This window comes from Myiozetetes cayanensis, unplaced genomic scaffold (genome assembly GCF_022539395.1).
Source record: "Myiozetetes cayanensis isolate MyiCay16 unplaced genomic scaffold, myiCay2020 scf1, whole genome shotgun sequence".
Taxonomy (NCBI): domain Eukaryota; kingdom Metazoa; phylum Chordata; class Aves; order Passeriformes; family Tyrannidae; genus Myiozetetes; species Myiozetetes cayanensis.
Window position 1 is genome coordinate 15,141,745 of NW_026086604.1, and position 24,105 is coordinate 15,165,849.

Consider the following 24,105-nt stretch of genomic DNA (forward strand, 5'->3'; position numbering starts at 1 on the left):
CTCAATATAGACCCTTGAGGGACACCACTTGTCACTGATGTTCATTGTAACTCTGAGTCATTGACCACTACCCTCTGGAGGCAACTGCCCAATCACTTTCTTATCCATCTAACAGTCCACTCATAAAATCCATCTCTCTCCAATTTAGAGAGAAGGATGTTGTGGGGGACTGGAAAAAGGCCTTACAGAAGTCCAGATAAATGATGTCTTTAACCCTTCCCATGTCCACTGATGGTGTCACATGAACACATCTTTCATAAGGCTGGTACTTTTTGTAAATAATATATTGGTCGTGATTGTTTTAACGAAGTTCTTTACCAGAAAACAAAACAAAAACCCCACACTTCTGTATGTATTTGGTGCAACTTCTAAAACTTGTAGCATTTTACTACTTTGTGCTTAATCATGCAAATGATTTAGCATATTTTCTTCAAAATCTTTAAAAGTAATTACATAGTCCAGTGAGCCCAAAAAGGAGCAAAAAAAAAAAAAAAAGGAAATGAATTTTAAATCACATCCTCTGTTGATGAGCTACTATCTGTGGTTCATGGGTTATTATTAAATTTCATTCTGATGAGCAGCTTGAGCTGAAATGGAATAGCACTATAAAGTTTCAAATGAATACTTGTATCAGTGAAATGCCATTTTCCAGCGCTAAAGTATCATGAAAGAATCCACATTTTACCTTTGAACATTAGTCTGAATAAAGTATTATGCATTTAAACAAAATAATGAAAAAAATCAAACACAAACCAGAACCATAAATGAGCTGTCACAGATAGTTTAAAGGTTTCAACTTCTTGTTTAAACATGAGTTGATAAATATATTAATACAGGTCACTGCAGAACAGTAGATACGATCTGTGCACCTTAATATTTGAGTTAACCACTCACAGTATGTAACAAACCGCTCTCTGAATGATATCCTTGTAATCTAATTTCCTTGTTTTTGATAAAAACTAAGTAGTATTTGCATTTTCATCAATTTCACCATGACTGGACATCCTGAACAGGTTATTCCATTTTATTTGGAATATTTAATATTTGTTTCAAAACTGGAAAGAATTTTATTTTCCTTTTTATGCAACACATACCCATAAGAATAATAATTAAAAACTAATCTCAGATGAATTGCTATTATAATTGTAGTGTACTTGTGTTCCAGCTTCTATTATCTGCGTGGTATAAAGAGCAGTTATTTTTTATCTCCTGTCACCAAAAAACAAAATTAAAATGTTATAGGAACATTATAATTTCTGAAGCAGGAGACAGTGTTGTTGACCAGACCTATCTGTTCTAATCAAATATTTCTCATTATAACCTGTGAATATATCAAGCATTCCACAAAGAGGGGCTAGTTCAGCAAGAGTCCAGTAGAATCTAATACCCATTTCAGCTCTGGAATTTCCCTGTTTTGCTGCAATTTTGCCTAACTGGCACCTCCTTTGTCCAGCGTTAGGAAGGTACCATAAACTTTTTTTCCGAATTCACAGTACTGCAACTGTCCAGGGCCCAAAGGAACACACCAGAGAGACCACAGAAGACGAGGTTTTGATTTTCTTCCAAAGGGGATATGATTTTGGGTAGAGAGTAAATTTACTGAGAATTACACATTTTTTTTATTTCCTATCAAAATGCTCTTGAAATTAATTTACTTTCTACAGAAAGGGAGTCACAACTTATCAAGTATGTGTTATGTGAAGGAGCAATCAAATTTGGAAAAAAAATCCCAAGTGATAGTTCCTCATAGCAATAGTAATGTGTTTTCTTCTTTTCAACAGGTGGGAAATGTTGTTCAATTTCAGTGTAAAAAAGGACACCTTCTCCATGGTTCAACAACACGAACATGCCTTCCTGATCTTACATGGAGTGGAATCCAACCAGAATGCATACGTAAGTAAATGGTAGAATTTTTCCCTATCAATTTTTTTTTTTTTAATCTAGACTATTTAGTTGCAGTAACATTGTTATAAAGTTAATTTAGTCTATATGATTTATAACTGAAAGTTAATAGAAATTTACATTACTAGCTTACAACAGGTAGAAGTATGATTTTGAGAGTGAATTTTTCTACAATAGACTATAGAAATAAAAAAAAATGAGAGAGAGAAAGAAAATAGAAAAATAGTCAGTTTTTATCTAAGAGGGTACAACCCTTCCAATGCACAGAGGAGGTAATGAGAACAGAACATATTGGAAAGCATATAATCAGTTCTAGCAAAGAGCTAAAACTGTTTCTCAACTGAGGAGTCATGGCATTTTAAAAGGGAGAAAATGAACTGGCAATTGGAAATTTTTGAATCTGAAATAGAGAGAAATCTGCTTATTTGAATATCGAAAGTAGCCCTTCATTTCGTAGATCTTTTACACTTTGGTAAATAGTGATAATTTACTGAAGATATAACATCATGGTTAATTGTTCTAGTTCAGCTACTCAGCTGTATTTTTTTGGAAGTTACCTTGCCTTATAAGGTTTGACCTTATAGAATCACTTCAGTGAATGGAGAACATATCCACAGAAGAAAACAGCATTAATATTATTTCAGTTAGTGCTCGTGTTAATCTTAAGCAAACAGCAAATCAGTAGCTCAGTGTTAAAGGTGAACTCTGCTTTTGGAGGTATTCTGTCCTTGAGACAACACATAACTGGAAGATTCTGGTGGTTGTTAAATATATAAGGCTCTTCACATGAGATTAGAAATGGTAATTATTTTTTCTGCCTTATATTTATGATTCACCTTCAATTCCTCCTTGACCTTTCATAGTGGTTTTCAACTGACCCATTTATTTACTGTTATTCAATGATACACAGATATCATAAGTGTAAATCACAAGACATGATTGCTTTGAAGTCTGGTATGATGTTTGCTGTTTCTGTTCTCATGTTTTGTTCATGCATGTGCATTTCAGTCAGTTCTTAGTCCCTTGGATTTGAGAGGTCCATATTTAAGAGTGTATTTACAGGCTCATAGTGATACTTTATAGATTATATAGTAACTTATAATGTGAATTAAAATATGTTAATGTAATTTTTTTTTTTTTTTACTTTGTTAATTAACTGTCAGAATGGGTATAGATTATTTTTTCAGAAATATTTTCCCCATTTTGACTGAAGTATATTTTATCTTTTCTTTGTAGCTCACAGCTGTAAACAACCAGAAACACCAAGTCATGCTAATGTTGCAGGAATGGATCTTCCCTCACTTGGTTATACATTGATTTACACTTGTCAGCCAGGCTTTTTCCTGGCAGGAGGTTCGGAGCACAGAGCCTGTAGGTCTGATGGCACATGGACTGGGAAAGTTCCGGTTTGTGAAGGTAAGCTCTTCTGTTTCCCACTGCACTTGTCATCTATCATATTTCGGTAATTTTCTTTACCTGCAGTTGGCACATGCAGGCCAGCAAGTTGATCGGGCTTAGTCACATATTTTTATGAAACGTAGGTCCTGCTTCACTAACCAAATCTCCTTCTATGACAAAGTGTCATGCTTAGTGGTCATTCAGTACCTGGCACTAGTGAGACCACATCTTGAACAGTGTGTGCACTTTTGGGCCCCTCACTGCAAGAAAGACACTGAGGTGCTAGACTGTGTCCAAAGAAAGACAATGAAGGTGGTAAAGGGTCTGGAGCACAAGTCCTGTGAGGAGAAGCTGAGGGAGCTGGGGGTGTTTATCCTGGGGAAAAGGAGGTTCAGAGGACACCTTATTGCTCTCTACAACTACCTGGAAAGAGATTGTAGCAAGGTTGGTGTCTTTTCCAAAGTAACAAGCAATGAGAGAAAATGGCCTAAAGTTGTGCCAGGAGAGGTTTAGGCTACCCAGGGAAGTGATGGATTCCTGGAGGTATTCAAAAGATGTGTAGATGTGGCATTTAGGGACATAATGTAGTAGAGGACTTGGTAGCACTAGGTTGTCTATTGGACTTGATGATTTTAGAGGTCTTTCCCAACTTAACTGATATTTGAGAAGGACACCTGAAGTCCAAGAAGATATCTGAATCACTATGTGAAACTAAACCACAGGGTTTAGTAGTATATGATATTTATATGTAAGGAAGTGTATGCTGCTTGATAACAAAGTGTAACTACTTTGTCCTTGATGTTCCAACCTTTTGTTTTGTTTTCTAATTTTTACTACCTGCTTTGCCATGACAAAATGTGAAAAACATCATAGCCAAGTCATGGTGAGAAAAGTGGTTTTCATGTGAGATAAGAAACATCCTCAAGTATAGGAACTGTTTGAAATTTCATTTCTTGAATAATTAAAGGCCTTTTCAGACCAGGGTTTCCTAATATTTCAAATGTGGTTATCCCCAGGGCTCTTAAAGAGACATTCAAAGCCTCTATAGACAAACACTACTACTTGAAAGGAAAATAGGAAATGAATATTTTGTATTACTAAAAAACAGGTGTCCTGGCATTGTATGCCAGGAAAGTGCTGAGGGAAAATAGAACGGAGCTTTGGGAAGGTATTAGAAAGCCAGCAGCCAGGAAGCTTATGACTTGTTGAGTACTTGGAAAGTGTTATGGCAGACTAAATGTGACTCATGGGTTGTATTTTGATCCAAAATTTTTTTGCTGATGATATTGAAAGTAGCATTAGTTGTTCCACCTGATAGTAAGGAAACTTAAGATTTTTTTAAAGTAATAAGTAGTTGCTATGATGGTATCTACATTGTCATATAACTTAGTTTCCCAATGTCCTGAAAAAATATTGCAGAAATTAATTTTTTTTAGGATCAGAAGTCTTTTGTCTTGCTTTTTAGCAGTGGATGAAGCTAAGAAAGAGCTAAGTGTTAACTCTAATTAGATAAAGTAAAATATCTCTTAAATAATCTTTTTTTTTTAGTTTTGCCTATACAGAGGTGAAATCTCTCCCTATGGAACAGAGAAGAGCACCAGCTCAGGTTGTTCATCTCTTATTGTGGACTTCACAAAAGTAACTTGGCAATGGATGAAAAGGAATAAAATATCTGGAGCTGAGAGCTCTAAAAGGATATTTAGGGGAATTAAACCAGAATTTGATCCTTTAAATAAAAAATTGAAGTCCTCCTCAGAAAATATCTTGACCTAGAAGCTTAAACTTCATAGATAACTGGTTTTATTTATTTGTATTTAAATTTTATTTTGTATTTAAAATTTTAAGTTCTGAACTTGACTAGAAATTTGTTCAACTTGAAAAGAATGATTGACTCATCATCTTTTTATGCTAAAGCCCAGTAGGAAAGTATGATCCAGATATTTCTAACCTAAACTTAATGTAGTCAGAAAGCAAATGCTATTGAACTATGCCCTCCAGGTCAACCATGCACAGTGAAGTTCAGTAGGTTTCTTTCAAAACAGAAGAAATAGAAATTAATCAATCAGTAGTAACAGTCCATGAGCACTTTAGGTTGAATTTTTACCCCTGACCTTTCATCTTTATGGTTTTAACATACATGATAAGAAAAGACCTTTTGAAAAAGCTAAAGTTTATTCTCAAGAAAAATATTCTCAATCCTACTTGCTAAAGTTTCCTTTTTATGCAGGAAAATACTCCACTCAGAGGAGTGTGCTTTTTTAGTGCATGAATCGGAGAGAAAAGGCCTGGTTTCAGAGCCAAGACCTAAAATACAAAATATTGAAATCACCATTAGAGAAAGGAATTGAGCCTAGTGCTGCATGAGAGTATTTTACATTAGGAGAAAGAATTATGTGTCTTCTTTATGTTCCAGTGAATCCAAATTACTTTCAGCAAAATCAAATAGCCTAATCTACAGGAAATTACACTGTCCTATTGTGTTCAGTTCATCATCTTCAGTGGTGGGAGAGTTCTGCTCTAAGCAGAGAAGATAATTAATTCTCCAACTTGCATTTCTCCTATAACCTGAGCATTTGGAGATACTGTAGACAGCTTCTTTTGTTTCTTTTGTTTCTGTTGTTATTCTTTAAGAAACGTTCTCTTTCAGTGTTGAGATTAAACCAGCATTTATGGGTTTTCAATCTTGAACACAAGATGTCTCACTCAGTACTATTAGAAGATGATTAAGTCCTGAAGAGAAACATGATTTGAAGCACCCTTGTTATGTGTGTCTTCACTGTTTAGTGTTACCTTGCTTCCAATCAAAGCACTGTTCACAGTTCCTGATCTAAGTGGCATAGCCAGCATTAGATGATATATTAGAAGGCATCTCACATATAGGTGCACAGTCCAAGACTGTAAATTCTGAAACGTGGATTCTGAACTAAAATCCTGCACTGTTTGACTATTGCAATATACTAAGGCTTGGTACTGACTGAAATCTCATTCATATTTGAGTTTGAAACATCATCTTTTATGCTTTTTAGCAAATACATTCCATTATGGAAATTATTTTCTTCATTTCTAAGTAACATTTTGCTACTGATTTATCTTTGTCATTCATTCTTTCTAACAGCTGGTTCCAAAATATTAGTGAAGGACCCCAGACCAGCTTTGGGAACACCAAGTCCTAAACTAAGTGGTAAGTACTTCAAGGTATATATAGTTTTAAACAATTTTTATTAAAAAAAAAATGAGGAACAGTTTAGTGAGATTGGTCTGAGTGGCTTAGGGCATTGATTTAGTAATAAAGATAAATAAAGAGTATTATATTAGGCACTAGATTTAAAAAAAAAAATTAAATTATTCCCCAGTGTTTGAGTTCATCTAGCCTATATGGTACCATTTATATCTGTATACAATTTCTGTTATATTTCACTGTAGATGCTGTGTTCTCTGTAAGATCCTATGCAATTTACCCATTCAGAAATTATACTACCGATGCAGAAATAATTTTAAAAATGTTTCACAATTTTTTTCACAGCCTTGCACTTCTTTTACATATTGCTAATTTAAGTTGCTTTACCTAAATACTTAGTGTTAACTTTCAACTTGCCCTTCAAAAATGTTAATTTTAGCTGAGACAAGGTAATCTCTCAAATTCTGGCTAAAGTCTCCAGTTTTAATAGATTTGCTGAAGAAGACTGTCTTTGGATGCCTTGACTAGAAAAACCTATCTCTGACCACTGAAGGGATTTTTTGAAAAGAGCAGTCTCCTTAACTAAAATTAGCCTTTGACTATAAACCTATGGAATTTCTACAAATAATGAATAAGATTTAAAAGTAGTTCCTTAGCATATGGGGATTTTGGTTGGTTTGTTTTTTGTTTTTGTGTTTTGTTAATTTTGTGCTCTACTTCCAAACTGTGTTTGTCAGTGATGTAGTGCTGCAGGGTACTTATCAATTTTTTCATTCAGAAAATTTTCATTCATTTTGTGCAATCCCAATTAACTGCAAGTAGAGTACATAAATTTCCTAAAAGTAGGGAAATAAATTTCAGGCAGGTCACAAATCAACAGCATCAGACCATTTGTATCCTGCAATTTCTTTCCTTACAGTTTGCAGGTCCAGTATCTAGATGTTTTGTCAAGAAACATATATATATATATATATATATACACACATACACATATGCACAGATAAAAAAAATAGGAAAGCTCTTTTACCCTCCAGGGGGAAGACAACTTGTTTTGTGATGAAGGAAAACTGTGGTCATTCTGGTGTGACCCAGTCTTGAATTAGGGACATTCTGAGAGAGAAAGGAGCAAATATTCTTCTGTGCTTATCTGACATGAGATGCCAGGGCACACACAAACCTTTAAGTTCAGTCTGAGTCACTCCAAATAATGCAAAAGTGACGATTTTAAATAGTGATTGTTAAAGGGCTAAGTTTGCTACAATACCCTAGAAAGTGTAATAAACCCATCCTAAATCACCTTCCATTTCATTGGTTAAATGGAATCTCATGCTAAGATTTTAAAGATTTGCATGTATCAATTTTTGCTGGATGGGTGGCTTTTTGTTGTTTTGATGGGGTTTTCAGTTGCTGGAATAGCATTACTTAATAATTTTACAGCTTGCTAATGGTTAATGTTAAATGTAAAGGTATGAATTTATCATATTTATTGCCCTGCCCTGAAGACTATGATCTGGTTTTAATTTTAAATTAGAGAATTTTTTTTTTCTCCTTGTTAAACTCATAATGCTTTTAAGCATTTGAAGACAAGACAACATTTCTCATATAAATTTTTCATTAAAAAAAGTGGTTGGGTAATAAGAAAAATGCTTATATCATTCCAGTGTCATTTAAATATGCTTATGAAAATGATGATATCTAAACTGATATTAATTTCTGCAAAATTCAATGCTAACTGTATGTCCCTAGCTGTCTTTGCTGGCACAGAAAAGATTCTACAGGGAGAGAAATATGAACTTCTGGTTAAAGCTGTTAGATTTTGTGGAGTTGTTTTAATTTTAGGGCAGATCCATATTTGAGGAAAAAAGCAAATGAAGATATAGTTGTGCTTGTGTTCTTCAGTACAAACACATTTCTTTCATTAAAGTTCATGCCAGGTTTCTATACTTTATATGCAAAAATTATACCTCCTAGCCTTAAAAACAGAAAGAACAAAGGAAAGAAAATGCTAATATTTATCACACATTTCGTTCAATATTTGACTTTGGATGTACCAAATATTGCAATTTGTATTGAAACATGTTTATGTCTGTATAGTTCCTGATGACGTATTTGCCCAAAATTATATATGGAAAGGATCTTACAATTACAAAAGCAAGAAACAGCCCATGACTCTGACAGTCACCAGTTTCAATGCAACTTCAGGAAGGGTAAATGCAACACTTACAAACAGCAATATGGAATTGCTACTATCAGGTATGGTCTAAGAAATACTAATTTCTTTTTTTTTTTTTTTCTGCCTTATATACATTGGTTCCTTGTAACTTTATATATAACACTTAAACTTTTAACTTCTTCTGGAAACTTTCTTAGCTTATCAAGGAAATTTTGATTGTATTTCAGTTCCTTTTCAAAGGCAGAGATTTATCCACCTTTTCTTTCTTTCCCTCCCTTTTTTTTTTTGTTTCCCAGGTTTTTATTATATTCAGAGTCAATAGTCAATAAGGAGTGAAAGAATAATCCTAGTTCTCATGCTGATTCTTTAAATATTATAAATAAAGTGAAATTACAGTTCCTGAGATTTTATTAAATCTTAATTATAAAATTTCCCTTTAGTGGCTTATTAATGACTAATTGTCAATATGATGAGATTGATATGTGTTGACCTAGAAAGTCAGAGATACCTAGTGAACATGGAAAGAAAGTAGAGATGACATTTGTTAGATTATCTTTCATCATCTCCTGTCCGACCACTTGCTGCTTGAGAAAAGCAATCAAAACCTACCTTCCTCCAATCTCCTTTCAAGTAGTTGAAGACAGGATATGGTCTCCCTTCAGTCTCCATTTTTTTCCAGACTAAACAACTGTTCCCTCAGACTTTTCTCATAAGACTTGTGCTCTAGACTCTTCTCCAGCTCCTTTCTCTGGACGTGCCCTGGCACTTCAGTGTCTATTTTTTATATAAGCCAGGATGACAGGCCTTCTTGGCCACCTGGGCACACTGCTGGCTCATGTTCTGCCACTGTTGACCAGCACCCCCAGGTCTTTACAAGCTTATAGTGTTGCCTGGGGTTGTTGTAACTAAAGTGCAGGCCCATTGATACAACCTGTCCAGATCCCTCTTCAGAGCCTTCCTACCCTCCAGTAGATCAATACCTCTGCCCAAATTAGTGTCATCTCAAAACTGACTGAGGGTGCCCTCGATCCCCTTCTCCAGATTGTTGATAATGATATTAAACAGGACTTGCCCCAGTATTGAGTCCTGGGGAACACCGCTTGTGACCAACCACCAACTGGATGTAACTTCAATCAACACAACTCTCTGGGCTCATCCATCCATCCACCCATTCATCCATCCATGCCATCCATCCATCCATGCAGCCATCCATCCATCCATCCATCCATCCATCCATCCATCCAGTTTTTTCTCCAAGTCCACTTGTCCAACCCATGAACAGTCAGTTTCTCCAGAGGAATGCTGTGAGAAATGGTCTTGAAAGCTTTACTTTAGTCCAGTTAGGCAGAATCCACAGCCTTTCCTTCATCCACTGAGGGACCTTATCATAGGAGACCACGTTAGTCAGGCAGGATCTTAGCCTGTATGGCTAAGCCTGATTCACTACTTGTCCTGCACATGCCATGTGATGGCATTCAAGAAGACCTGCTCAGTCTCTGGCACCAAGGTCAGGCTGACAGGACTGTACTACCCTGGACTGCTGGTAAATGATTGAAAGTGGCTCAGGGAGCAGTTGGGTGAATCCCATCCAGCCCCAAAGACTTTTTTGTGTCTAAGTGGTGCAGCAGATTGCTGACCGTTTCCTCTGAAATATCCCTTGGGGATATCAGTCTGCTCCCCATCTCTGATTTCCAACTCAGCAGGCTGGCTACCCTGAGACTTAGCTCCTTTCATGCTGTGGCTGCAGAAGAAGTCCTTGAATGCAGTATTGTGATATTCCACAGCCCCCGTCATCCAGAGCACTGTTGTCATGGTTATGTTGGCACAGTATGCACAGTTCTCTGTGCTGTAAACCGTCAGCAGAAACCGCAGATATGGCTGAAAAGACACTAGAAATGTTTGGGTTTAAAGTTTTGGGGTTTTTTTTTTTGTTTTTTTGAATCTGTCTGTCCTTTGATTGAAACATCTCAGGCACACAGACAACGGGTCTGTCACACCAGAGGAGTGGCAGGTTATTTCACAGGGGTGTGAATTGGCATAAAAGAAACACCTGAAATCAATATTATCACTCAAAACTTAGTTTCTTGAAATTTCATCCTCTGTCTACCACATTGTCTGCATGGTTGGAAAAAGCCTAAACATTTCATTTATGTATAGGCTGGACACTGCTGTTTTTAATCTTCCTCATACTCTAGGATCCCTTTATCTGAAGTAATTTATCACCACTCTTTGGTGCTAGCAAGGATAGAAGTGACAAAACATCACTCTGTTGGAAAAAAATGGGAGGAAAGTTCAAGCCATAGGTTTCTGAGAGGGGTGACCTACAGGGAGGATGTAATGGGCCAAAGAATCTGTGTTTCTGTTGAGGTCTTGTTTTCTAATATACAGTAGAATGGTGAATTTTTGTCCCTGGATTTGTCTCTTGGAGGTATTTTGTAGGTGTCCTTATAAGAGTCATACTTGAGAGGCTGTAGATGGACTGAATGTTTTCTGATTGATAATAACATTTGCATTTACTGTGTGTAACTTTTTTTGCTGTTGTATGATGTCTCTTTAGTTTCAGCCATGTAATTTCTGTGAGGGAATTAAAAGCAGCAGATGTAGTATTTCATATTTTTAGAATTAGAAAAGTAAAATGCTGTGTTCTCATCCAAAAAAACCTCCTATTCTATTAGTCTGAAAATTCTGCTGTCTGCTGTATCATCTCTTTGAAGCGCTGGAGTCCAGTATTAAGCTATTTAGTTGTGGCAGCATTTCTCTCTTCTCTACCTATAGATGCAAAGAATGTGAAGTATCTGGACATTTTCTTCCTTCCACTACAGTGTTGTGCAGCCTTAGTTATATTTAGTTATACTTTTTTTTCCACTGAAGAATGTGGTGGATTGAACTTGGATGGGTGCCAGGTGCTCAATAAACTGGTCTATCACTCCCACTCCTCAGCTGGACAGAGGAGAGAAAGTATAACAAAAGGATAGTGGATTGAGATAAGGACAGAGAGAGATCAATGGCTGATTATCATCATGGGCAAAACAGACTCAATTCATGGCAATCAATTTAATTTATTGCCAATCAAACAAAGGTAGTGTGATGAGAAATAAAAACAAATCTTAAAACACCTTCCCCGCTTCCCTTTCTTCTTCCCAGGCTCAATTTTACTTCTGAGTTCTCTATCTTCTCCCCTCCCAGCAGCACAGAAAAATGGGGAATGTGAATTGTGGTCAGTTCATCACATATTGACTCTGCTGCTCCTTCCTCCTCACTCTTTTTCCCTCCTCCAGTGTGGGATCCCACCACCAGGAGACAATCCTCCACAAACTTCTGCAACATGGAGCATTTACACAGGCTGCAGTTCTACACAAACTGCTCCAGTGTGGATCCTTGTCAGTGTGTCCTTTCCATGAGGTGCAGTTCTTCAGGAAAAGGCTGCTCCAGTGGGTTCCCCACAGGGTCAAAAGTTTTGCCAGTGATCCTATTTCAGCAGGGTATCCTTCCTACATGGATCCACAGGTCCAACAGGAACTTGCTCCAGCACAGGCTTCCCACGGGGTCACAGCCTTCTTTGAGGCATATCCACCTGCTCCGGTGTGGGGTCCTCCACAGACTGCAGGTGAACCTCTGCTCCGTTGTGGATCTCCACTGGCTGCTTGAGCACAGCTGCCTCACCGTGGTATACAGGGGGATCTCTGCTCTGGCATCTGGAGCACTTCCTCCTCTCCTTCCTCACTGACCTTGGCGTATGGAGGGCTAATTCTCACTCATCTTTCCGGCTGCAGTTGCACAGAATATTTCCCCCCATCCTAAATATGTTATCCCAGAGTGGCTACCACCACTGTTGATGGGCTCAGCCATAGCCAGAGGTGGGTCTGTCCTGGAGTCAGCTGGCATTGTCTCTGTCAGACAAGGGGAAAGATTCTAGCAAATTCTCACAGAAGCCACCTCTGTGCGACCACTGCTACCAGAACCTTACCACACACACTCGGAGATGAGGACCATCAATCTGATGCCATCCACATCTGTTAGTCAGTATAAACTAAAACCCCAAAAATGTGATGCATGAAAACCAGTGTTTAAATCATATTAATTTACAGTAGGAAGTCTGTTGTGTGAGTTTTAAGTTAGGTTTGGTGGCATTTTCTGAAGTATATTTGAAGTATTGAAGTATATTTCTGAAGTATTATTGCTTGGGGTTTGTTTTTGTTCCTGTTTTTTTCTCTTACTTCGTTTTGGTTTTAGTTTTGTTTCTGTTATAGTTTTAATAATCATTAGCTCTTTCTCATGTAAAATGCAATATAACCTTGTCTGATTCTACAAATAGGGGACTTCATATGAAATGAACAGCAATTTTGGTGATCTGACAAACAAACAATGATCATACTAGAGGGGTCTTCTATTTAAAATCTGAAGTTTTAAACCATGAATTCATAAAAATGTTTAAAAAGGGGGGGGGGGATCATAACTGTATTTTCACTATTCACCACTGTCTTTTTAAAGTAAGATTAAATCACTAACCATATTGTAGCATTTTGTTTTCATTTCCAAATAAGGGTATTTATGTTCTAAATGTTTATTCTGCAGGAACAACAATGAGACAATTAATTATGCTTATGAAATAAATAAGGTTGCATACAAGTCTTCTCATTGTCTGGAAGAAACTGTGTTGTAGTACTGACTTATGAAGAAAATTCAATTTTTTTGAAATATTTTCAAATTTAGAAATTTTTAAATTTAGCTCCAACTTCTGGAAAAGAATTTATGTGTGGATGTTCCTATTATCACATTTGCTATGTGATGATTAAATTATATATATGGAAAGTAGGGATGTGAGATTTAAATGCACTCTGTCTGATTCAGAACAGTCTTTTCGATCTCAAATCAGATTACTGTCAATGTTTGTTCTGTCTAAGGCTTGTTACCATAACTGTTAAGTAACAGCTGTGTGTGTAGCGTTTCCCTTCTGTCCTTTCTACAGGCTAAGCTAAAAAACAGTTTCTATTGAAACCCTATTATTATTGAAATAATTTCCAAAAAGAATGCATCTTGATAAACTAACAATGGTAACAATTGGCACCTATTTTTCCTGCTTTCCCTTTTTAAGAAAAGAGATTAAATGTTTATTCCTAAAGATGAAATTATTTTTCTACTCAACACAAATATGAATTTTTAAAACCATGTTCTACAGGAGTGTATAAAAGCCAGGAAGCTCGGCTAATGCTCCACATATATCTCATTAAAGCACCCTCCCATACATCTGCAAGCAAGTTGAAAGAGGAAAAATGGGCTATGGATGGTTTTGTGAGTATATTTGTGCTACAAAAGAGGCATAACTTTTTTTTGTTTTTTAAAGTCGTGATGGTGTTTTACACCCAAAAAATCCTGAGACATATCAAATGGAATCTTGTTAGCAAGGTTGATTCACTAAATTAAATGAAAATTTAAAGATATAGGAAAGACATAGGAAGATATAGGAAACCAGTCTGAGGGAAAATATGGGAACAGCTATACAGTGTAGACAAAATTATAAAACATGTTAATACAGAAGTATTTCTTGTAGGTTTCTTTTAATTTTATTCTAATATATCTAGAAGTTTCATCATAATTATCATATCACTATTGTTATATTAATAAAATAACAATTTTATCATTACACTAGCAATCATGGTTTATTTTTTGGTGATATTTTCATAAATACCATGAAAAATATGAACGGTTACATATAAAGAGAAAAAATAGATTACTCCAATTAAACATTAGGCCCCTTGGAGGTTCTGGGTCTAAGCTTATTCTTTAAAAGAGAGAAGAGAGTACATAACTGAGAGGAAGAGAGGTGAAGGAGAGGGGTAGATAGAAAAAGCAACAGCCCAGGTGTCTGGGATGTGTTTAAATCATGAAAAGGAAATGATTTCAATAAAGAAAAAAGTAGATTTTTCAGAAAAGAAAGGGCATAAAATAGTTTGGATTATGATAAACACTCATACATCCTTACTACACCATCTAATTTTTCAAGGAATTTGTCTTTTTCCTTGTGTTTCACTTACTGGTAAAGCACTACAGTGACACCAATACAGGTACATATGCCAAACAAAGAGAAGAGGTGTATACTGAAGTGCACTCACAAATTGTGGCACTGCTTCAATAATAATTTTTAAAAAGGTGCAAAATCTAAACCAAAGTGCAAAATCTTAAACTGCTTAAGCAATAAATGTACTGGTAAAAGGGCTTAACTTTCTTGGCTTGAACAAACTTTAGGCTTTATGAGCTTGCTCCTGAGGTGACAAAAATACGGCAAAAGCAAGGAAATTGCTTTCAGACTTCTGAATACACAAATGCACAGATTTTATTTTTTTTTTAATCTTGGAATATTTAAAAAAGACTACTTTACCCCAAATTAAGAAATTCATCTGAGAAAGGCACCCTTTCTTCAGTGAAAACATAGCTTCAGGTCACTGCTGAAGACATACTGTGTCTTGAGAAAGGGAAGCTTACAGGAAAAACTCAAAGGGACCTCCCTAGGAACCACTGAATTTAAACCTAATAGCTATCCTTAGAAGAAAGTTTGTACACAATGCATTACTTTGGACTGTACTTAGTGTAATTAAGAGAAATAATCATGGGATCACAACCATCTCCTCCTTCCCACAAGCCTTTTAGTTAAACTGTTTTACTCTTGTACCAAAGTCTTATTCAATATTCTTCTGATTCAGAGCTGCATAATTCAGTAATTATTGGGATAAACACTGGAAAGAATCAAATAAACTGTCAGTTAATGTGAGGTCTTTTTTATTTAGTTTAAAAGTAGTTATTAAAACCTCAATACTTGCATCCTAAGGATTATATGCTATATATATTTTTCCATCTACTTCCTAAACGAAACAGAAAATTATGAAGTACTTAAGGGCTTAGAAATACTAACATTTGAACTGCCAGAAACTTTAAGTTTTACTGGTTTTTTTAAAAAATACAGTTAAAGATATGAGGTATATGGTATCATATAAGGTATCATATGTGACCATAAGCAACCATATCTAAGTTATGCCTTTTTGAACTTTTTATATAGATTTTCTAGAAAAAGAAGGTGTTTATCATGGGGAATAACAGCTATCTTTCAAGCATATTAGGATATAGAATAGAATAGCTCCCTTTCAAACAGATGCTTGTAACTTACAACTTACTCTTCCCCATTTAATTCAGAGTACTTTTTGTTTACAGGTTTCTGCTGAACCTGACGGAGCAACATATGTTTTTCAAGGATTCATCCAGGGTAAAGACTATGGACAATTTGGACTTCAAAGATTAGGTATTCAGCAAATTCTAATTCTTTACCAGTTCATTGTTTTGTATTCTGTTTTGTAATGCCCAGTAGTATGAGGGTATCCTCAGGATGTTATCAGTACTGACATTGTAGGTAATATACTCAGTAATACAGCTATAGAAAGATTTACAATCTTCAAACAGATTTTGTTTAGCATGTTTACTACTTCACTATTTCCTGCACACAAAGACAAAAATAGCTTCTCTGAAACCAAATATTTTGAATGCTGATCCCACACAATTTTTTGCAAAACATGTATGGTTTTTTAGGGGGTTTTATGTTGTTTGGACTTTTTTTTTTTAATTTCTGTATATTGCCTTGCAAGATCAAGAAAGTGAGAAGATATTATGATGTATGCAATTCTTAAAAGGTCCAGTTAAAAGCTTAAAAATTAATTTTGAAGCTGCATTGTTATCACTCTCCTCATATTTAAAAGTTGTATAACCTGTCTGTGTATATAATGTAGCTAATGTATTCCTCAACCATGCAAAAGGTCGTATGCTTTTTTTTCATCAATATCTGACTTTAGCTCTTCAAAATTGTTCCTTACTCTTTCACTCTGTGTATCAATACAACACCTAAGGAAACAATGAATTTTCAGTTTGCCTCTTCAGATGATTGACCTTTTCCCTGACATTATGCTTGGGTTTTATACCTATAACATTTATTAATTACTGAACTATGGAAATATAATCAGTAATGTAATCAATATAACATATGCATTATTATCAATTTGTCTTTTTGTAACACAGTACATTAATGTGTTTAATAACATCCAAAACTTAAATCCCATGCAGAATTACGCTGTAAGATATTTACTCTACCAGAGCATATGTATTGTTCTCCCAACATATTGCATCTACTTATTAATCAGAATATGGTATATATTTACTTTCCAGATGGTCTCAGCATACTGCTGTATGTATACAGCGGAACACATTTTGATAACACAGTAGCAAGGTGTTATTGAGTTCAGAAGATTATGGAGGATAATAAAACCTGCTGAGGATAACAGACATATATGATATTACTTATTTGGTTTTTTGGGTTTTTTTTTAGGTCTTAACATGTCTGAGGGTTCAAGTTCTTCTAATCAACCACATGGTACAAATAGTAGTTCAGTGGCCATTGCTATCCTTGTGCCTTTCTTTGCCCTTATATTTGCTGGTTTTGGCTTTTATCTTTATAAACAAAGGTAAGTACTAGTTATATGTACAAAATTCCTCTAATACTCTACCTGTTGCCTTCAATCTTTGCAAATGAATAAAGTTTTCTGTAAATCCACAAAGTGTTTGCAAAATATGCAAACCTTCTTACTACCTCCATTAATGTCTGGCATAATGACTAAGAGATGAGTTTATTGTACTGTGCTATACTTTCGTTCCTACCTATCTAGACTTTTACAAATTTCTCTCTTTATTATAATAAAATATATTTTATAAATTATTGGCATATGGTGAATAATATAATTGGTAGACTTTGTGTTTACTTAAAATAAATTGCCTATCTTTTTTTCTTCATGTGACAGAACTGAATCATAATCTGAGTAGCTTATTTCAATACCTGCTCTGTTTATTGGCATACAAGTATATGCAAGTATTATATCCTTGAGAGATTTCATTGTGGAACTATTTCTACATCTGAAATTATTAGTTCATATGCAATTATGTCAATCAACCACCCGTGTTTTCAATCTCACTAGTCTAAGTTCAACAGTTTTGGTCATGTTATCGAGATCAGTATTAACTCTTTGGATGCAGTGCCAAGTAACCTTTTCCTATAGCTTTAAAGCATCAGAGAACTAAAGAAAATTTAATCACTTTAACAACAAGACAATTCATTGCATATTAACTACCAAAATGTTAATTTACATCTGATAGTCTGACAATAATACTAGTAATATACTTTACAGGATAACATTAGTTTAAAACATGTACCATGATTTTTAAACAGCACTACTTGTATTCAACTGCTTCAGAATATGAAAAATTGCCCATGTAATTTTTAATGTATTTGCTATTACCTATATGCTGTAAGCACTGGTCTTTGCATTTTATATTGATGATTTACAATATAGTATACATTTTATATGGCAATATAGATGAAAAGTTTTTAAGCATTTGAACGCTGATAGTTTGAGTTACTTAGTGAAAAAGAAAATGTTTCAGCTATAAAGTCGTTCTTGGTAAACTTGTCAAGTCTCCAAAGGGAAAAGAAAACCTCAGTCATCTGGATGGGGGAATTATGTCTTAACAAGATTTTGTTGTACTCTTTGCTATTTATCATCTGATCCTCCAATTGTAATGGATAACAACTTTGATAATGGATGTAATAACAATGGATATCTAAGGTTGTTAACTAAGTTTCTAGGTGAACACCATTTTCAATAAATCATAAATCCCTTAAACTTTAATAAAGACAGTACTAATTCTTAGCATAGATATTGTAAAAATAACCCAAAGATGTTGTGTTTAACTCCTATAACTGGAACTGGAAGATAAATTCTGTTCTGATTCTTAAACCACATTAAGGCAGTGAGAAAAACTGCACTTAAAAATTCTCTGGTTTTTTTTCTACAGGACTGCACCTAAAACACAGTATACAGGATGCTCTGTACATGAAAATAATAATGGACAAGCTGCTTTTGAAAACCCCATGTATGACACAAATGCAAAGTCGGTGGAAGGGAAAGCGGTACGATTTGACCCCAACTTGAACACTGTCTGCACAATGGTATAATGTGGTAATGATTTGTCTTCAAAGTCTGGGAATTGACACACAACACAGTGCACACACAGTTCACTGATTGAAAAAAAAAAAAAAGAAATTAAAAAAAATTAAAGCACACTTTTCAGGATGTAGTGGGTCACCTTTTCCTGAGGACGATAGGCAAGTATGGGTTGTAGTTATTTTGTTTTCATTTTGTTTTTCATAAACTGGATCAGAATTCTTCGTGTATGCCATGGAGAGTGTTAAAAAAATTTGCTGCACTCCATGAGTGCTACTCACAGTTTATTTGCTTTTTTAAAAAAGGAGGTTATTCTAAAACATAAAACGTATTTGCATATATTGGAGGAGCATCCACTATCAGTATTCTGTGCTTTATAAAAACTATAATAGAGGGACTGGGTTAAAAAAAAAAGATATAGGTAGAAAATAAGAGCTATACTTACAGAAGACAATAGGTCACTGATTTCTCTTTAACAGTCATATGCTCAATCTTTCTCATGAGTTGGTACCTTTTTTCCTTTTTCAGTTTGTTTAGTATTTTATTTTTCACAGAACAGTTAAGTTTTTAGGTCCAGGATGTAGTCTTTAGAAATCAGCAACTATAACTTTCTCTTTTCATGCCACAGAAGAAAAAATAGAATTTCATATTCTTATTTAATGAATTTCCTTCCCTGCTTCACAACTTGCTTCATTTTCATGTTTCAAGTCAAGCCTGTTTTCTGTGTTTCCATTAACAATGCCCACAAATGGTAATGTTTATATATTTCTTTTGTCAATCACATCTGGACAAATTTTACAATGAAGAAGCTAATATGAACTGAGCTTTGTATGTGGCTATGTTTGGTAATGTTGAAGAACATTCAAGAGTGACCATCTTACATTTTTTTCAAAAATAAAAACATAATTTAATGATATTTCCTATTAAAAGGTGCAGTTTACAGTAACATAAGTAATGAAATCCATATATCAAAAATTTAGGAGTACATTTCTCAATCCGTGTTAGTTAAAACTAGGCCATATCACACCAGTTTATTCCTTCAACATTTTAACAAGATGCATGCACAAAGCATGATGAAATCCCATTGAAGCTGATGGATTGTAAGAGACTTCAATGAACTTTGGATCAGATCTACAAGGCAAAAGGAAGTTATAATTTGAAAATACTGTGTTTTCACATCTATTTTATCTATATATTCTGTACTTTAGGGAAACAAATCCTTACAGCTCATTTAAAATTAAATATATAACCATAGTGCAATGAAAAAAAAAAAAAGAGAGAGATATATATATATAAAGCCATGATTTTATTAGGGACAATCCATTCATTTTAGGGACAATTCAGATTCCACAGCCCTCAGATACAAGTTTTAACATTCCAGAATCACTTCTAAGGAAATACAGTTTTTAGTTTTACAGTTATTTCATATCAGAATTATTCAGTGGGAACCCAGTAATTTATTTGATGTAGGTCATTGTCTTCCATTCATAGCATGACTCACAAATGCTGTGTGTTAGCCAGTGTGAACTATCTGTTATTGTCCCTTTCAGACATTAATGATTCTGTGAAAATCTAAACTTTTTATTACCGTAATAGAGAGTGCCTACCAAAAATCATTGTACCCAGGATTGCTGCTTGGATTTCTATAATGTTTGATGAATTTCTTATAAACCATTTTACAACACTTTGTTTTGAATATTCATACAACTCTGTCAAACTGTATTCTACTAAAAGGATGCTGTTTTATATTTTATACCATTGGTTGTTATTTATTCTTGTTTATTCAAATGACTGCAATAACTATGATTCATTCATTAATGTTAAGGTTAATACATTTGAGATCGTTTAAAATGTTTCTTCTGCAACTGGCTACTCCTCTTATATTAATGCATACACTTTTGTAAAGAAGTATATTTTTATGAAAAAGGATTTGTAAAAGTATGATGTAAATTTTCAGTGCAATGTAAACAAAATAAAAATGGACAATTGCTTTTTTAAATCGTGTTTCTTCTTTGGAAGATGAACTTTAAAATTATTTCAGTTGTGAAGATGAGAAAATAACAAAATTTGATAGTCTTGTGGGTTTCTAAAATCATGTTATTTTTTCTGAATCTTTCTGTGAATTTTAGGTGGTGCTGCAAGATTTAGATTACTTTCAGAAAACAACTGATAAGCGCAATCTGTAAAACTAATTTTTTTACTAAAATCAATTTTCTGTTTTACTTGAAGAAGCAGATTTACACAAAGAAGGCCTATAGTTGTCAAAAAAGTGAAAAGCACAGGAAAAAAATTACTTTAAAAGAAAAAATAATTGAGAAAACTTTAGCATTCCTCAAGGTTATAGGCAACCTACTTTGTATACTATTTTGCTACCTTTTTGCAGAAATATGCAGGACTTACATGTTATCGGGTAGTACCAGTACATGCAGTATTTTCTGGAATTAAAAAAACCCCAGTGTTTCTTTTAATCACATTGAACTGAAAGGAGGGATCTTAGTTATATTACTATAGTATTGAAACTGTCTTTTAACTACCCCTTTTACTTACAAGCATGTGAAGTGGATGACAAATCCTGATCTGAAATGCTATTCATAGGATAACTTGGAGAGAAAATAGTCACAAATTCATTTGTGAATTTGGTGCTCTATGTAAGTTGGAAAGGCCCATTCAGGATGTTGGAATCACTGAAGATTGTGTTGCTAAATACACTGGAAAAAGAAGCACAGAGTCACTGTAAAGTGATATCATGGAGATCATGCACTAATGTTTGAGGGGGGGGAAAGAGGTTCTAGAGCAAATTGGTTAATTCTGAAAAGCAAGAAAAAGCCAGTTTCACAGTGGCCACATTTTCATATGCAACCTAGAATCTGAAGTTAAGCTCTTCCTTTTATTTGTTTATGCATTGTATGTTTCAACATATAAAAGTAAATAAAATTTACATTGAATTAGTTCCACAATCCTGTTAATTAGCTTACGCTAATATATCCAGCTTGCACTTTTTAGGTATTATACTGACTTTCTTGTAAAAGAGTGCAATCATAATAGATTGAATTTGAGGATTGGTTAATTTGTTTGGGTTTTGGTTTTGTACATTGGATCAGTTTGGTTTTTATGGCTTTTTCTATTTTGATTTGGTTTTAGGGGTTTGTTGGGAGTTTTTTGGCTGTAGTTCCTGAGCTTTTTGACTTCTAAATTGTATGTGAACTCTTCAATTTCCAAGTAACAGAGTGGTCAGTTTTCACTGGGGCAGATAGAATTCAAAGCTTTGGTTTTTTAATTGGAGTTTGCTAGCCCGGTCTACTCACTGTTTCTTGTTTTTCTTGGGAAGGTAGATGAATGGAAGATAACCTTTTGGCTACGTTATTCAAAAAAACCACAGTATATAGAGAAAATGTGTATATCACAAAAAATCAGAATAAAGAAATCAGAAAAAAGAATAGAGATTTCCATGCAACTCTGTGAGTCCTTTCAAGATTCTGCAATACTACAGACTGAGACTTAAAATTTCATTTAAGATTGAGCCCTTTTAATTCTACACTATCTGTGTGTCAAGACCCATCTGGTCTAATGACTACATGTCATTAGATCACACTACCATCTGGTTCATTACTGGAATCCAGAAACCATATAGAATCAACTGAACTCACCAGAATAGCAGTTCTGGTAGAACTCCTCAGAATTATCATAAAATTGAGCTAAAAATGTCATATTTTATTTTATTTTGTGAAACAGAGCTGGCATTAATATGTAGACATCTTATCCTGGAGGAGTTCCATGACTAAAGTAGAATAAGCTGTTCTTGTCAAGGACATGGTTTAATGGCTACGCGTATTATTGCTTCATACAGAGAGCTAATGGGAAGTAAAGTGAGCCTGTAGCCAAATCATTAAGCTGTTATTCTAGGTGAAAGACAGATTTTCTTTTCCATGCCTTAAAAACATGTACCTCAACCCACTAGTACAGCTGGCTGAAGTGCTAGGAAGTATTCCTCATTTTTTCCAACATTAGTGAAATTTGAGGAATTTAAAATCTTGGATATCACTGCACAAAGACATCAGCAATCTGTATCCCAGTGTGTAGATTCAGTTGTAAGTCCCTACCTACTACTTAGCTACTGTATTATCTCAGTAAAGCATAGATAGCTTATGATGGAATATACTTGTTGATTATTATTATTATTATTATTATTATTGTGAAGGCTTTTTTTGTAAAAGATCATCTGTTCCACAATGGGAAAGTGCAAATGTGTTGAAACATCCTTATTGATAGGATGATCAGAATTGGAGAAAAATATATCTTGTATCAGTTGTTATATTAAAACCCTACAATCTTTGATTAATTTATGAAAATATTTTATGATTTCAGATTGTCAGTGGGAATTGATATAGGTACCTGAAGTATCTGGATGACCACTGAAGCAATGGTACATTCAGCAACCAAGTTCCAGTGCTCCTGTCACACACTTTGCTAATAGTCTTACTAACCTTTCATGGTACATCAGAAAACCTACCTATGATCTCCTAAACCCACAAAATTTCCTTACGTTTCTTTGCATTTCTTTGATTTAATTTTGATTTGCTTACCAAAAGTTCAGTCAAATATGATGGAGAAAGATGCACTGGGATTTTTTTCTGGTAATCTATATTACTGGTTAGCAAATAAACATGTTACTCTTTAACTCTTTTATATCTTTCTCTATGAAACAATTAATTCTTGAACAAGAGAGTGTTCACATGAGACAAGCATGTGAATTTAAGAATGCAGTTGGGTTTTAAGAGTTCTGCTCAGTATATTTATTTTCCAAAATCTTTGTGTGATTCCAGTTGGTCTTTTTTAACAAAGGAAGCACTAAGTTGGTTTTATCTTTAGTTCCAGACTAGGTCTCCCACTGTCTGATCATTTTTCTCATCATCTACTATGTACTGCTGACCTAAGTGACAACTAAGACAATTGAAAAATGATTCATAATTTGGTTTCCTTGTGTAATAAAATAAGTGCAATAAGTAATAGCTCAGGAAAACAATTTTGAATAAGATTTTTTTATGTCATGTATTAAGCAGGACCAATTAAATGAACATTTGATTACACAAAAAATATTTCAATGAAGTAACTGTGTTCCCATTTATTATTTTCTTGTTTCTGAAACTAGGGCAACATAATATCCTCACTTGCTGAACCAAGAGTAAGTGTAGTGTTGCCTAAATGGCTGTGGGGAAAAAAAGACTCCAAGCCAAATTAGGTAGGAGATAAGATAAGGATACAAAAGCTATAATGAGCCCCCAGGCTTTCTGGAATACCCCCAGTGCGCACTCCCAAAATAGAGATGTCCACAGTTTTTATAATGATTTTCACCCAATCCCCGTCCTACCACCACCCTGGTTCTACCCCCACCACGCCTCTTGGGAATTGGGTCTGGG

The 24,105-nt window shown here is 34.7% G+C and overlaps 1 protein-coding gene across 6 annotated transcripts in view; it reads left to right on the plus strand.

The window, feature by feature from the left end:
* CSMD3 (CUB and Sushi multiple domains 3) overlaps positions 1-20,681 on the plus strand; it is a 605,611-nt gene extending 584,930 nt beyond the window's left edge. For all 6 annotated transcript variants that reach the window (XM_050305446.1, XM_050305454.1, XM_050305462.1 and 3 more), the window contains 8 exons: positions 1,782-1,893; positions 3,139-3,318; positions 6,416-6,481; positions 8,573-8,731; positions 13,831-13,943; positions 15,858-15,945; positions 17,020-17,155; positions 18,540-20,681. In XM_050305446.1, the coding sequence (XP_050161403.1) occupies positions 1,782-1,893; positions 3,139-3,318; positions 6,416-6,481; positions 8,573-8,731; positions 13,831-13,943; positions 15,858-15,945; positions 17,020-17,155; positions 18,540-18,699 (1,014 nt within the window). In that variant the 3' untranslated portion in view covers positions 18,700-20,681. The remainder of the gene's footprint in view (positions 1-1,781; positions 1,894-3,138; positions 3,319-6,415; positions 6,482-8,572; positions 8,732-13,830; positions 13,944-15,857; positions 15,946-17,019; positions 17,156-18,539) is intronic.
* The last annotated feature ends 3,424 nt before the right edge of the window (positions 20,682-24,105 follow it).